Below are 13,841 nucleotides of genomic sequence, written 5' to 3'. Positions count from 1 at the left end.
GTTTTTTAAAATGAAACAAAATTCCATCAGGAATCAGAGCAGATCATTGCTGTGACTGATGCTCTGCACATTCACACCTGTTTAGTCTCAGATAGCTTCATTATTGCCTTTGGATCCACTGCCAATGTCAACTAATAAACTAACTTACAAAAGAGAAGAATGAGGCCATGAATTACAGTAGCTTTATAAATCTGTGTTTTGACACATTCAAAAAAGAGAAATTTGACCTAATGTATTATAAATACCTCATTTGCTTTAAGCAATTATTGTAATCTATCACATTGATGCAGCCAACACAAATATGCGCTACATTTCTCATGCTAAAAATTGTTCAAACAGGCTTGAATAAATTGTTAATACTCTATAAGCTGCTAGTGGAATAGCTCAATGATTAGCTCTTCTCTTCACATGATTCAAAGGCATTAGTGACACTGCTGACTAATGACTTGCAAAATTTTGTTAAAGACACAGGTACGTTTTTAAATGGCAGCCCAGTTCTTAAGTCAATGGCATTTCAGGCTTTGAAACTGCAAAGCTTTGTTACATTGGTTTATGTAAAATTAGTGTTTGATTAAATTTTTTTAAAATGACACTCCACATATAATCATGTTAATTCTAGATTCAAGTTATTCTTGAAAAATATCTTCTCATAATACGATTACTGGAATACTGTTAATCCTGACTGCATGAAGGAGGCTGCGATGTTAATTAAAGACGGTGAACTGCTTTCTCATCAGCACCGTACAAATGGAGTGATAAATAAGGCCCCTGATAGCTTGGAAACCATTTGTTATTACTGATCAGACCGCATGTGCTTAGGCAGTAGAAAGGGTAAGCAGTCCCTACGAGGAGAGGTGCCCACCTTTAGTATACTTGGTACTTGTTTCACTAATTTTAATACAATTAAGTGGAGATGACCACATCAGTATAGTCATAATGAAAGCCCTCAGTGGGAGATCTGAAGTAATGAGGAGAGCACATAATTTGTGACTCGAGGCCCTTTAAAGGAGCCCGCGTGTTTAATTGGCTTAATAAAATTAAGCTCATGAATGAGGCTGCCATTGTACCAGGGCCACCGAGGGAGGCTCAGGACCTGAAGGCCTGACCCAGCAGGGCCCAGGCCCGCCTATCCCAGCGAGAGCTCCAGGGTGACAGCCCGGCCTGGGAGCGCACGGCCGTGCCATCTGCGGGGCTTCCTTTCTGTGGCCGCGGCAGCGTCCCGCAGGTGTCCCTCCGGGCTCCTCCGGAGGCGGGATGCCGGCCGCGCTCTCCGGGGCCGAGCCGAGCGGGGCCCGCCCAGCGGGGCGCGTCACGGCGGCGGCGCGGCGGGGCGGGGGCGGCGCCGGCCGCAGTCGGCACGGGGCGGGCAGCGAGCGGCGCGCCGGCTGCGCGCACCCCGCACACGGCGCGCTGCCACCGAGGGAGGGAGGGAGCGAGCACCATGTGCCGGCCAGCGCTCGCCCGGCTGCTGCTCCTCCAGCTGCTGCTGCTCAAGCTGCATCTCGGCAAAGGTGAGTCCGGCGCGGTGCGGCCGCTCTCCCTCCGCGCCGGGGTCCCCCGGCCTCAGCGCTGCCGGGGAGGAGGCGAGCGTCCTGCCGGCACGGGCACCCCGGGATGTGCGGCCGCGGATGCCCGCTCGCCCCGGTGCCCTGCGCGGGGTTTGGGACCTGCGGAGGGCCGGGCACGCTCGGGGTTGCGACCTGCGGGGGCCGGGCAAGCTCTTCAGGCGGGCGAATGGAGCCCGAGAGCTGGTGACAGGAGCTGCCACCTTTAATCCTTTTCAGAGGGGATTTGTGCCTCATCAGAGCAGCGCGGCACCGAGTCTGTAAAGCAGATTTGCTCCGTTCTCCCCCCGCCCTCAACTTTAGTTGGGTCAGGTCCCTTTTCCCGGGACGGCGCCCGTGCTTTTTCCGCCCCGCGTCCCCAGGTGTCGGTGCGTTTTGCCCCGGCAACGGATGCGCAGGAGGTCCCAGCATCACTGCGCTTTATAATTTTTCTTTGTCTGTTGTGTTTCGGGTTTAACCATATTCTATACCCAGGCTCCTTTTCCCTCCGCCTTTAAAACAATGTGGGGAAGCACGGGAATGGCCCCTTTTATCCCTGCACAAAGCAGCTTCGGGATCGCCGCCGTGCTCCCGCGGAGGCGCGTCTCCCCCAGCCCCGCACCGAGCCGCTGTGCCCCGGCGAGCCCGGCCCCAGCCCCGCACCGAGCCGCTGTGCCCCGGCGAGCCCAGCCGCAGCCCCCACTCGGCCGGTGGTTTCTCCCGGCGCCTTGGCCGGGCTGTCCGCGGCCAGGCGGCCCCGGGATGCCCCCGCCGCCCGGCCGTGGGAGCGCGCCCCGCTGACCCAGGCGCGGCCCCGTGTCTCGCAGGCGCCGTCAAGGAGTGCGAGGAGAACCAGTTCCAGTGCCGGAACGAGCGGTGCATCCCCGCCATCTGGAAATGCGACGAGGACGACGACTGCTCGGATAACAGTGACGAGGCGGATTGCCGTGAGTATCCGTGCCCCGCACGGGGCGGGGGTGCCGGGCAGGGCGCGCTTCCCAGCTGCGCTGCGCCTCTTTTTTATGAATGAATGAATGAAGTCGCGCCGTCCCCGGCCGCGGCGCCGATTGGCTGCCGGCAGCAGCAGATCCGTGACGCGGCGCCGCGGGGCAGCGGCTCCTCGCTGCCGGCTCGCCCGGCCCGGCCCGGCCGGGATGCCCGGAGCGGTGTTCGGTAGCGCGGGTCCGGCGGCTGCCGTCACCGGGCAGCTCCCTGCCCTCCCTCTGCCCGTCCCCCCGCCTCCAGCAGCGCCTCTGCTCAGAGCGCCTCTAGGAGCACACAGTTTGTGTTCTCGGGGCAGTTGGGAGAGATGTCAAACCCCGGAAGAGCCCGTGCTTAGGGCGAGTGACAGGTGCTCATGTGAAATGTTGCTTACTCATAATCATCCTACAAGATGTGCGGTGGGTGTGGATCTTGTGTTTAAATATGTTTGCAGTCAGGGTGACAAGGCAGATGAACAAGTAGCACTGCTTGGTTTGGCAGTGTCAGCCATGCAACACTAATTCCTTCATAGTGTAAGGGAAAAGAGAGCAAGATCTATACTTCCAATCCTGAAAAAATGGCACTCGTTCCTTCTCCTGTGGTGTGGCCCTGGTGTGTATCAGTGGAAACCCATAAACTCTGGGTACTTTGTAGGGTTGTGCTGTTATAACTTGGCTGTTACTTTGGTTACAGCTTCTGATACCTGGGAGAACTTGTCTCAGCCATGGAGTGTAAGAAGCATCTGTAAAAGAAATTACAGAGCCTAAATCTTGAAGAGAAGTGTCTTTAACTTGGGATTTAAAATTGCAAATATTGTAGCAAGTACCACATCTCTTAAATTATCTCTGTAGAATAATAGGCACTGAATGTGCATTCAGTGAGCGAACTCTTCAAAGCTCATAGACCCAGTGAATGCATCACAAAAAGAAAGGTCACTGAGTATGTGATTTTCCTGCTAACATCTTCCCATGTAAGTCTGTCAGGTGATATTTGGAGTGAAGTCTGAGTAGATCAGTTTAAGAAGAGCAGGGATTCCCAAACTCTTCAATTATAACAAGATGTTCCCTGTGATTACCCCATAACATTTCTTTCTGGTTGCTGTCTTTATTCAGAGGACTTGATTGACTTTATATATGATATTTTTTATGATCTGGGGAGTAGGCATCATTAATTGAGACATAGAAATGGCTCTTACAGGAATTATAATGGCACTATTTTGAGGCAACTTAGGTGTAGAATGTTTCAAACTGGCAAAAGAGTCGGGGAAGCTGGGGGTGACTGAGAACTACCGTGGACTCCTGTGTAGCCATAACTGGGAAAGTTTTCTCAGAAGTGTCTGTTTCCCAAGACAGACAGTAATCTGTGGAAGCACTGAGAATCTCTGAGCAGGTGTATAATGGTGTTCTTGAAGCCTTCCATTTAAAACCTCTGTGCACTGTGGTACAAAGGCTTGCTGAGCTCAGGTGGCCTGTGGGCAGTGCTTCTGGAGCTGCTTTTCGGAGGTTGGGATCGTGGCTGGAGGAGCATCTTGAATGGATTCTGGACCCTGCACTCAACACAGAAGAGTAGGTTTGTGTCCTGAGCTCTTGCCCTGAGTGAGTGAGGGGCTCAGTATCTGGGCTGCTTTTTTATTTTCTCCTTATAAGCAACCCTCTGAGCATTGTCTCAGAAGAGAGAGCGTAGAACAACATGCTGCTGAACATCAGCTCAGCGTGGACTGTGCTATGTTATAATGCTTATTGCATCTGATTTAGGTTTATTTCAGAGGGGTTTTATAGTTGCTGGGTTTGGGGGTGGTAAAAATATGTTCTTCACTTTAATCTGAATTTGGCATTTATTATTGATTGGGAATTGGACTACAGAAATTGCTCACGGACTGTTTATTTAGTTCATAAATAGAGAGATTTTGCAGTTGCTTCTTCAAGCAGGCTGAAAGACAAAAATTACATTTGTCATGCACATTTTTCTCACTTAAATTGTTCTGAACACTGCTTTGTTTTGAAAGTGCATACTGTTTTTCAGCATATGGAATGTTTGGAGTTCTACTCACTGGGTGAAAAAATACATTCCGTGTTTTCGCTTCTAGATACCGCCTCTGTTATCACTGCTGTAATAAACAGAAATTTATTTTAAAACTATTTTATGAACATATGCAATAGAAGAAACTATTTTGGAAAACTCAGCATGCCAGAGTGGTGATGGAGAGGGAAATGAATATGCAGGTAGCCTGCTGGCAGTGAGTGCTGATAAGGACCCTGATAACCTCTGTAATTACTTGATGATTCCTTCTCCCAGAGCTAATAATGTATTTGTAATAGCTCATTGCTGTTTGTGTATATTCTCCCCTTTTAAAGAGACAGGATGGTCTTTATGGTGTGCAGAATTGGTTTGTGAAACCAATTCCTTGTGGCAGACAGTGTGATACACTCGAAAATTTTGTAACTAAGAGTATCTTCAATAGTTGGAAAGAGTTGATTTTTTTTTTTTTTTGGCAGGACTCTGTGGGCTTCCTACGAGAAACCATCTTTGTGCAAGACTGAATTTTAATTTGTTTGTTGTTATCTGTGTCCCCTTTGTGTTGTGTCCTGCGTCTGTCCCTGTTTCCCCCATCCTCCGAGCCCCCATGATTTGCTGGCATCATGTTTTGGATTCTAAGGAGAATATTTCAGTAATCCAAGTGAATTGCGTCCTTGGCATTTGATTTCAACTGAGTAATCCTTTTCTGTCGGGGCTGGGAGTTCAACTTATGTACCCTAGGACTGATGTGTGAGTTAATACAGCAGACATGGACCTGAAGGCAGCACTGTTTTTTTGGTGTATTAAGTTTATCCAGGACTGGGTTTCTGGGTTAGCAAAAGAACGGTAGCCAAGGAGGCTGTCAGGAGGGAGGAGATGGTGCTCATTGTGTGTAGGCACATGACTTGTGAAGTGTTAACAAGAGAAAAGGAGGAGACACTAATTTGTGTGCATTGTAGAAATATATAAAAATAAAGCAGTAAACAGATTGCCTAAATATGAAGATGCTGTTTTGCTGTCACATTTTCAGAAATTTATACCATTTTGACGAAAGGAAGATAAAAAGGGAGTAGATATGTTCCTTAAAATGTATCTCTGGAAAGGAAGCTAAACTACAGAGAGATAACCAGTGGAAGTTACGTTGTTTGGATTGCTGGGGAAATAATGTTTTAAACTTTGGAATTAGAAATCTTGGGTACCTACTGCAGAGTTTAAACCTGTCCTAAAACTATTTGTTCTGCTCTATGCAAAAGGATTTGCTTGAGCTCACTCCAGTCTGTGTAGGTCTGGAAAAACAAAATCCTGGTCACAACTTAGAGCTTTCAATGCCACAATCTGCACTAAACATGGTCCATACAATGAGGACAGGGCCCCAGGGCAATTCTGAACATGATTTCTGTAGATGCATTTTCGTCCTTCCCTGTGATACATTTTCCTCTTTGGAAATACTGAAAAGACACTTACAAGCTGTTTCACACAATGCTTGCAGATGACAGTCATTGAGACATTTTTTGTAATGGTACAGCAGCAACTTTATAAAACATCAAAGCTACTTTTATAGTGGGAAAAATGTCCATTTTCTGAGGCACAGTGTTTTAGCAAAAGCATTCTTTGCTGAGATACTCAAAATGTGGGATACTGACTTTTTTCTGTCTCCCCCTCAGGATGGGTGGAGGCTGCAAAGCCAGGTCAGATTAGGGATGTGTGTGCTGTGTGTCCAGGGTGCTGTGATCATCACCCAGAGGGGAAAATCCTCGAGCTCTGTTCTGAAGGGGGAGTGGCTCTTGGAGGCTTTTCCCCAGCTTTACAAGTTTATTCCTGCTTGCCATTGTAGCCAGCAGAAAACAAGGAAGACCTTGCAAACAGCTGCCAGACGCAATATATTTGACGCAAAATAGGAGCTCTTACTTTGATAGCTGTTTGATTTTATTTTTATGATGTAAGTATGATTTATTTTAACCCAGACCTGAGTGTGGGGGAAAGAGACTGGAGGATCTCTGCTCAAATGTTTCACTGTTGAATAAACACTAAATGTGGCAAAGAGTATAGTTGCAAAAAGCAATGAATAGCTTAACCAGTTTCCTAAAATGAAATACAAGCTGGAGGATCATTTCAGCTTTGTAATACCTGCCTGCAGGGGGACACAGCCAAATGCAGAATTACTATTTCTTGTTTAAAGCTCCATTTTCCACCTTTGCACTGGTATCCCTTCTGTGATGTTGCTTGCTGGTGAGGACTGCTCATGGGGATATTTTATAGACAGGGTTGAGGCTGCCTCAGGTGTGAGATGCAGTCTGAAGGGAGTTATTGTTTCAAAAACTGTTCCCACGTGTACAGAATGCAAAGTAAACATGTGGCCTCAGCAAACCTCCCCTACCTCAGCCCTTGCCTGCCTGTGGCTGCAGGAGGTGGCTGTGTAGCTGAGACACATTTCCTTTGCAATTGAGGAAGGAGGAGTCCTGTGCTCACACTGGCTTTGTACAGAGAATTTGACTCCTGCTGCCTGTGTGGAAGCCCAGGAGGCAGCCTCATGGTCTCTGTGCTTGTCAGTTTAGGTTTCACTAAAGCTGGAATTTGGGAGTAAAAACATATCAAAAAGCCCATTTGAAAACTAAATTCTGGATCCTGTGCAGAGTTAAGTGTGGTCTGGGTGGCTTTGAAGTGCAGGAGTGTAATGGTGTGCCAGACTTGCAGCTTTTGGGACGTGACCAAGTGACACAGTAGGCACTCACAATGCCACATGTATTCTAGAACTTTTTTTCCTCTGTTATGCATTGCTCCAGTTTCTCTTTCTGTTTCATATTGAGCCAGTGTCCTGTATGCTGAGTGATTGCTGCCTGCCACCCTGGAGATCCTGTGCATGTCACCACGTGGAGTTTTAGGGTTCCCTGGCTTATGCATGTCATATGCTCTTGATTGTGTCAGTGACATTTTACCCGTGTTGTGTGGCCAGCTTGCATGCTTATCCCAAAACTGGAAGCACTTGGAGGACTGGTGTTGAGAGGCAGGACTTGTTTGCTTTTCTGTGTGGCTGCTGCCTGCTTGTCCTGGTCTGTACTGGATTCATGTCCAGCTTAGGCCCAAAACCAGTTTACTGACTTCTTGTGCTCCACAGTGAATGCCTTTATTCATTTATTTTCATTTTTCATTATATTCTTGTTATCTGCTCTGAAAAAACTAACTTGTATGTTTTTGGTGTCTGGATTATCTTCCCTGTTAGTGCAACCTGCTGCAGCAACGTTTATGTAGAAAATGAAGTTTTAAGCACGTGCCATCCTCCTTTTCCCTATTTCCTGGGACATTTTCTTGAGCAATTTATTTATGCAGTTTTATTTATTAAGCAGTCTAAATGCAGACTGCTTTCCAGAAGGTGATGATTTTCTATCACTCCTGCTCATGGTCTGGGAAAGAAAGAGAGGACTGAGATGGGACCACTGAAAAGGCAGAAGAGAGAGCTGGGAGAGCCACTGGGGACATGATGGTTACTGGGGGAAGTGAACTTGGTTTTATGCAGTGCTGCTGTTTTATGCAGTGTGTCTAGTTGCTCTAGATACACTTACAGGAATGAGCTGTGGGCTGAAAAGCTTTCCTGAGGTCAAGGAGAAAGGGAAGAGTGAATGTAATGATTAAGTTCAAGAAGGAAATTATGAAAGTGCAGTTTAAACCAACATGACTTGGTTTGTTTATCAGAGAGCTCAGAGCTGGCATTTCAGAGGATAGAAGCATATTCTGCATTTTGAGCCAAGGTAGGTTAATTTAATCCAAAGCATTTTAAAGTATAAAGAAGCTGTGGTTGCCCCATCCCTGGCAGTGTTCAAAGCCAGGCTGGCTGGGGCTCTGAGCAACCTGGGTTTGGAACTAATGGTCTTCAGAGTCCCTTCCAACCCAAACCATTCTGTGATCCTATGAAAAGTCAATGCAGACCAGTTCTCTTATGGCTGCAGTGTTCTAGACCCAGCCTTAGCACAGGTTAGAGATGCAATTTCTGACTGATTGATGTTAAGAGTGGAAGATACTTAGGATAATTTAATATTAATCAGAAAATGTTCCAAAGTTTATTCAAACTGCAATTATGAAATCAGAGAAACCAAGTGTAATGTGTTGGTGAACACATTTATTTGATACACCTACACTAAGAGATTGCCAGTGCTAGAAATAATAAGTTTTTGTGACTCCATTGTCCACCTAAAGGACATTAAACACTCTGTTACACCTGAAAATGTCTAACCATTATTGATTCCCTCAGCAGACTCCCAGCTTTTGTTTCTGCTGGCCTTTTCAATACCATCAGCTTTTTGAATTCACTGACAAATCTACCATGTCTTTGGTGTGCCTCAGAGACTGATGGTGTGTTAGGGATGCATTTGTGGTAGGATTGATTTGCTGTGAAGTTCTCCTGATCCTTTTACTGGTGTTCTTTTCTTTTGTACAGCTTTTCCATTTTCCTGCAGCTTTTCCCTGGTAATTTCAATGTTCCCAAAGCATGCTGTTGCTCACATCTGCTTTTCTGTGCCTGCCTTATAAAATGCTGTAACATCTCAGTTGTTCTTTCATTTTTTCCTTTGCCCAGGAAAAGAAATCAGTAAGTTGAGTTTGGTGATGGAGATGAAGATGTGGGTTGCTGTTTGTTGTCTTGTGCAGTAGCTGGTCCTTGGCAGAAGAGGAGCCTGCCTGCTCTGGTGTGCTCTGCTCCCAGGCTGACAGCTGCTTCCAGCCAAAGGGAAATCCTCACTGTTTCATGGTGCATGTGAGGGGAGTGTTGGAAAAGCTGAGTGTAGTTTTTCTTACTCTCTATTTTCCATTAAAATTATCAATATGTAGATACCCAGGGAGGGGAGGGTAAAAGGCCCTGTGATAAAATTAATGCAGATTTTCTACTCTGTGAGAAATTCTGTCTGAAATGCAAGTGATAAAAACCTGATTAGACTTTAGAAGTTACAACAATACTGTAAGCTAGTTGAAAAATAAAACTAAACCCTTGCACGCTGAAATATTTTCAAAAGCCAGATTTTAACATGCAAGAAGCCAAAAAATTTTTAAAGGAGAGTTGTGAGCTCTGTCACTGATGGTCCCTCAGGTCGAGACATCCTGTTTCTTGCCATAGTAATGATGCCCTGGTAGACTGTGCTTCTGCTCCTGGCAAGGCCCATGACTTTCCTTCCCAGAGCTGTGGCAGATCTGGCAGCCCTGTGCCTTTCTCCTCATGAAGAGGTGAATAAATGGTGATAGAGCACCTCTGCTCCAGAGTGACTCTGCTGTACAAGAGTCAGCAGCCAAGCCAAGAACAGAAATGAGGCCTCCTGCCTGCCAGTCCAGTGCTCAGCACACACAGCTGCTCCTTGCAGAGGTACCTGTTGGACAAGTGGAAGGGTTTCAGTTTTTCCTCCAGGTTTCCTGCTTTTATTCAGCCTAAGCTAAGGCCTGGCAGTCACTCACTCTCACTTAATGCCAAGAGCAAGTGTTAGGAACTGGGAGAGAACAGGATTTATAGCTGGCGTGGAGCAAGGCTTACAAGTCTTTGGGCTGCAGCCATGCAAAGTGAGTTTTATTGCCAAATTTTTTTCTTAGATGTTCTGTTTCTGATACTTCAATATTATTTAATGCATTATTAATATTTATTAAATGCTTGAGAGCATGTGTGGCACTGTACCAGGACCAGAGCAGTGAGGGACTCAGTTTCCATGGCAGCAGGAGCACAGTCCTGTACTTGCAGAACCAGAAGGGCTCTTTTTGGCAACTGCTCTGTGCTGTTGTGATTACTTTTTAAAGATAGATATATTATTTAACATTGAATTCGTTAATGCTGCAGAATCTTGTCCATCCTGAGTGAGAATTTTGCCTGCTGTAAGTTTCTTTATCTTTTTCTTGAGTTCTAGCTTTGTTTCTGTATCTTCTGTGGGCGTCATTTCTTTTACTTGCAAAATAGTGAAAGGAGTGAAAGTTTGCATTGAAAATTCATAGTAATAGGTGGAAGTTTTATCTTGATTTTGGTTAAATTTGAAATGTTACATTGTTGAAGACTTCTTTTCCTTTACATGTAGCATATAGCTTAGATTTATCAATTAAAATAATTGTTGAAGAAACTGGTGTGTACAGCTGACAGTAAACTCTTTACTATGTCCCTCATTTAGATAACTGCTCCAGTTCCAGGTTTTAACTTTGTATTTAATTTAACTGGCCTTGTTTTATACTTTTTTTCATGCTGCCTTCCTTGATATGTAATGTGTAGTGTAATGTACACTGAGGTGATACTTTGCTTCATTTCAAGGGGTGAATTAAACTTTTTCTTTGATCCCAAGTCTTTGTCTTGCTGTGCATTACCCAGTTGAGGTTTTCTGTCTTTCTTTCCATGTATGAAGTTAATGAGATTAATTCCTTTGACTTTTTTTCTGTTTTTGTTGATCGAGGTGAGTGAGGTTGTAGGCATCCTTCCAAATGTGTTGCATGAGTCTCCTATGATAGATACCAGCTGCTTGGCTTGCTGGTTGAGCAGTGATTGTATATCAGTAAACATTGCTGGATTTACTGGATGTGCTCCATCCATATATGATGCACTCTGTGAGATCCAGGGAGTAAAAATCAGCTACAGCAGGAGTAGTGAATATACTTGCACTGAGAAGAAGAATTTTGGATGTAAACTTACAACTGTTCCTGTAGACTTCTCATCCTGAATCACAGTTGATCTATAGAGCTACTTATAAACAGAGATGGCCCAGTTTCTTTGATAGCAAATGTCAGTGCTGACTGATATAGGCCAAGAAATACACCTCCTGCCTCTGTAACTCAGAGCTTCTATTCCTGTTTGTGTGCTTGTGTTACGCTCATTGCACATTTGTCATCCCGTGGCTGCTTAGCAGTTCAGCTTTCTATGAATCTTCCCATAAAAGTGGGCTAAATATTATCTCAGGGACATGAAAATTGATGCTTGGGAAAGTTCCCCTCTGCCCAAGGCTGTAGAGTGATTCAGCAAATCATTGTGGACATGAGTGACTCATGAAGAAAGTCCCCAGTTTCTTTTTTTCAGGTCTATTATCATGTTGTTTTACACAGATAATCGTGTTCCCTGGATTAAATGACTGCTCAAGGATTTAGCCTTTGCTTTTGTCATATACAGTTTGTAAAATATTCAGAAAAACCCTGGTGTTGAGACAACTCACTGTTTGAAAATTTCAGTGTTGGTCAAGTGCAGGAAATGCTTCAAATGTCTCACTTCTTGTATATAGTATTGGACACAGAAAATACAGGTGCTAGAGGAGGAGCATGATACTTTTGTGTTCCAAAATGAACTTTGTTTTTTTTACATTCCAACAGATCCTGAAACATAGCCTGTGTACAGACAGACATCACTGCAGCCACTTCTTCAGCTGGCCAAAAGTGCCTGTTGTGAGACTGTACCACAGACCTTTGGTTTGCTGAAGAGGCTCTTTCCATTCTAAATCCCATTCAAGACTCCTTCACCTCCTGCCCACGCCTTGCTGTTATCTGAGCATGCACTGCTGAACTAATCACCTGTGCACCCGTTCCTCCATAAATTATAAGTAACCTATCATTTTCTGGAAGGAACAAAGATAACTGAGGAGCTTAATTTTCTATTGTGTATTTTATTGCTCTTTTCCTTCTTCCTTTCTCGTGTAAAACAGCAAAGGTACAGTTTAGATTGCACAACTCTGAAGTTTACACAAGGTGGGCTCTGTAGGTGGTTCAGGATGTGTAACCTATATGGGAACTGCTCTTTGGCACCTCGTAAATAAGGAGTTTCAAAAGGAACCTCTGGACCAATCTCTGCCAGGATCACATTGATGTGTTGAAATTGCTTTACTTCAAGCTCTTTGCTGGATGATTTCTGTTCCACCTTTTCACAAGAGCTCTTTTAACACAGAAATCTGTCCTATTTTTTATAAAATAATGTGTTATGTGTATTTGCCCAAGGTGCCAGTGCATGTTGATCCCTGAAGTTAAATTAGGATTAAGGAGCTGCATTAACAGGTGTTGAAAAGAATCATATCTGTCCAGTTCTTGACTGCAGGGTCTCTGATTGTGGCATGGCACTTCAAAGAGAGTGAGTGTAGAGCAGGGGAGAAATCCTGGGGCACCCTTTTCTAGAGGGAAATGATAAATAAGGTACTTAATTTTTCTCCATGGTCATGGACAAGCCCATGCCTGAGCAATATGGAGCCTTTCCCAGGGTCTTATTGCCTTGCTCTTCTTCCAGTCTTTCCCCATGAGTTTGGCCATTAATTCTCATGGCTGTGTGTCACAGAGTGCCCATCCTCAGCAGCAATGCACAAAGCCTTTGTTAACACCTTGCCTTGCTCAGGCATCACAGGGGACTCTGCAAAGCTTGGCTGAGAGCAGCAGCATTTCTGCACATTCGATTATGCATGCAGCCATGTGAATATTGCAAGCCTTTATTTGTGCTAATGTTCATAGAAAGGATTAATAATTCCTGCACAAATGCTGTACTTCAGCTGGCAAGAAGCAGCTGAGTTCCCTTTGCCCAGATCTAATTACTTAATTTACAGTATTTTTTATATTTTGAGACTGAAATGCAGGTTGGGGCTGCCAGGGTGACAAGTGTTGGAGGATTTTCCAGAGCTGATGTGGAGCTCCACACCTGCCTCCTGTTGATTCCAGTTCAGGCTGTTGGGCACTGTGAGGTGCACTGGCAAGCAGCACCCTGAGGGATGTGTGATCACAGAACAAAAGCCATTGCTGGCACTGAACAGTTTTGATCCTCCAGTTTCAAGGTCAGGACTAAGATATTCAGCACCATGGGAGATGCTGCATTCCTGCAGCAGGAGTCAGGGCTGTGCTGGGGATTATGGAGTCCTTGGTTTATGGGGCTCTTGCCCTGGCAGCTTCATCCCTGCCTGCTTGGTGTACTGGAGGAGTGTTTCAAGACAACCTGAAACTAAAATATCCTTTTAGAAGACTGCTTTCTTTCCTTTTCCAAGCAGGCTGGATAGCTGTCAGTGAGTTGTCCATAATAATAAGGATTGAGTAGTGATCTTTGTTTCTTACTGGTTCCTTTTCTGAGCCACGTTGTGCAGGCTTCATCATCATATCACAGGGTTAATTTTGGAATGCAAAAAAGATGCTTCCCTGACAGTGAAAACCACCGAGGGGGAGGAAGGCAGCCAAGTACAGGACCTAATTTCCCCCCTTCCTACAAAAGTGTTTTTTTTCTTCCTGTGGGGGAGTGTGAGTTTGAATGTAGCATTAGAAACATATTCAGCGAGGGGTTTAGGGCAGAATCTTGCTGTGTTGTTTTTGAAAAGGGTTCTCTCCTTGCTACTTGTT

At 45.3% G+C, this 13,841-nt stretch overlaps 1 protein-coding gene across 2 annotated transcripts in view; it reads left to right on the top strand.

Annotated features, from left to right (window-relative positions):
* The first annotated feature begins 1,373 nt into the window (after positions 1 to 1,373).
* The window catches only part of LRP8 (LDL receptor related protein 8), a 170,511-nt gene continuing 158,043 nt past the window's right edge, over positions 1,374 to 13,841 (top strand). For both annotated transcript variants that reach the window (XM_058029913.1, XM_058029912.1), the window contains exons 1-2: positions 1,374 to 1,511; positions 2,372 to 2,491. In XM_058029913.1, coding sequence (XP_057885896.1) covers positions 1,442 to 1,511; positions 2,372 to 2,491 — 190 coding nt within the window. In that variant the 5' untranslated portion in view covers positions 1,374 to 1,441. The remainder of the gene's footprint in view (positions 1,512 to 2,371; positions 2,492 to 13,841) is intronic.

Source organism: Melospiza georgiana, chromosome 9 (genome assembly GCF_028018845.1).
Source record: "Melospiza georgiana isolate bMelGeo1 chromosome 9, bMelGeo1.pri, whole genome shotgun sequence".
Lineage (NCBI taxonomy): Eukaryota > Metazoa > Chordata > Aves > Passeriformes > Passerellidae > Melospiza > Melospiza georgiana.
Note: the sequence above shows the minus strand (reverse complement) of the source record. Positions and strands in the feature narration are given on the sequence as shown.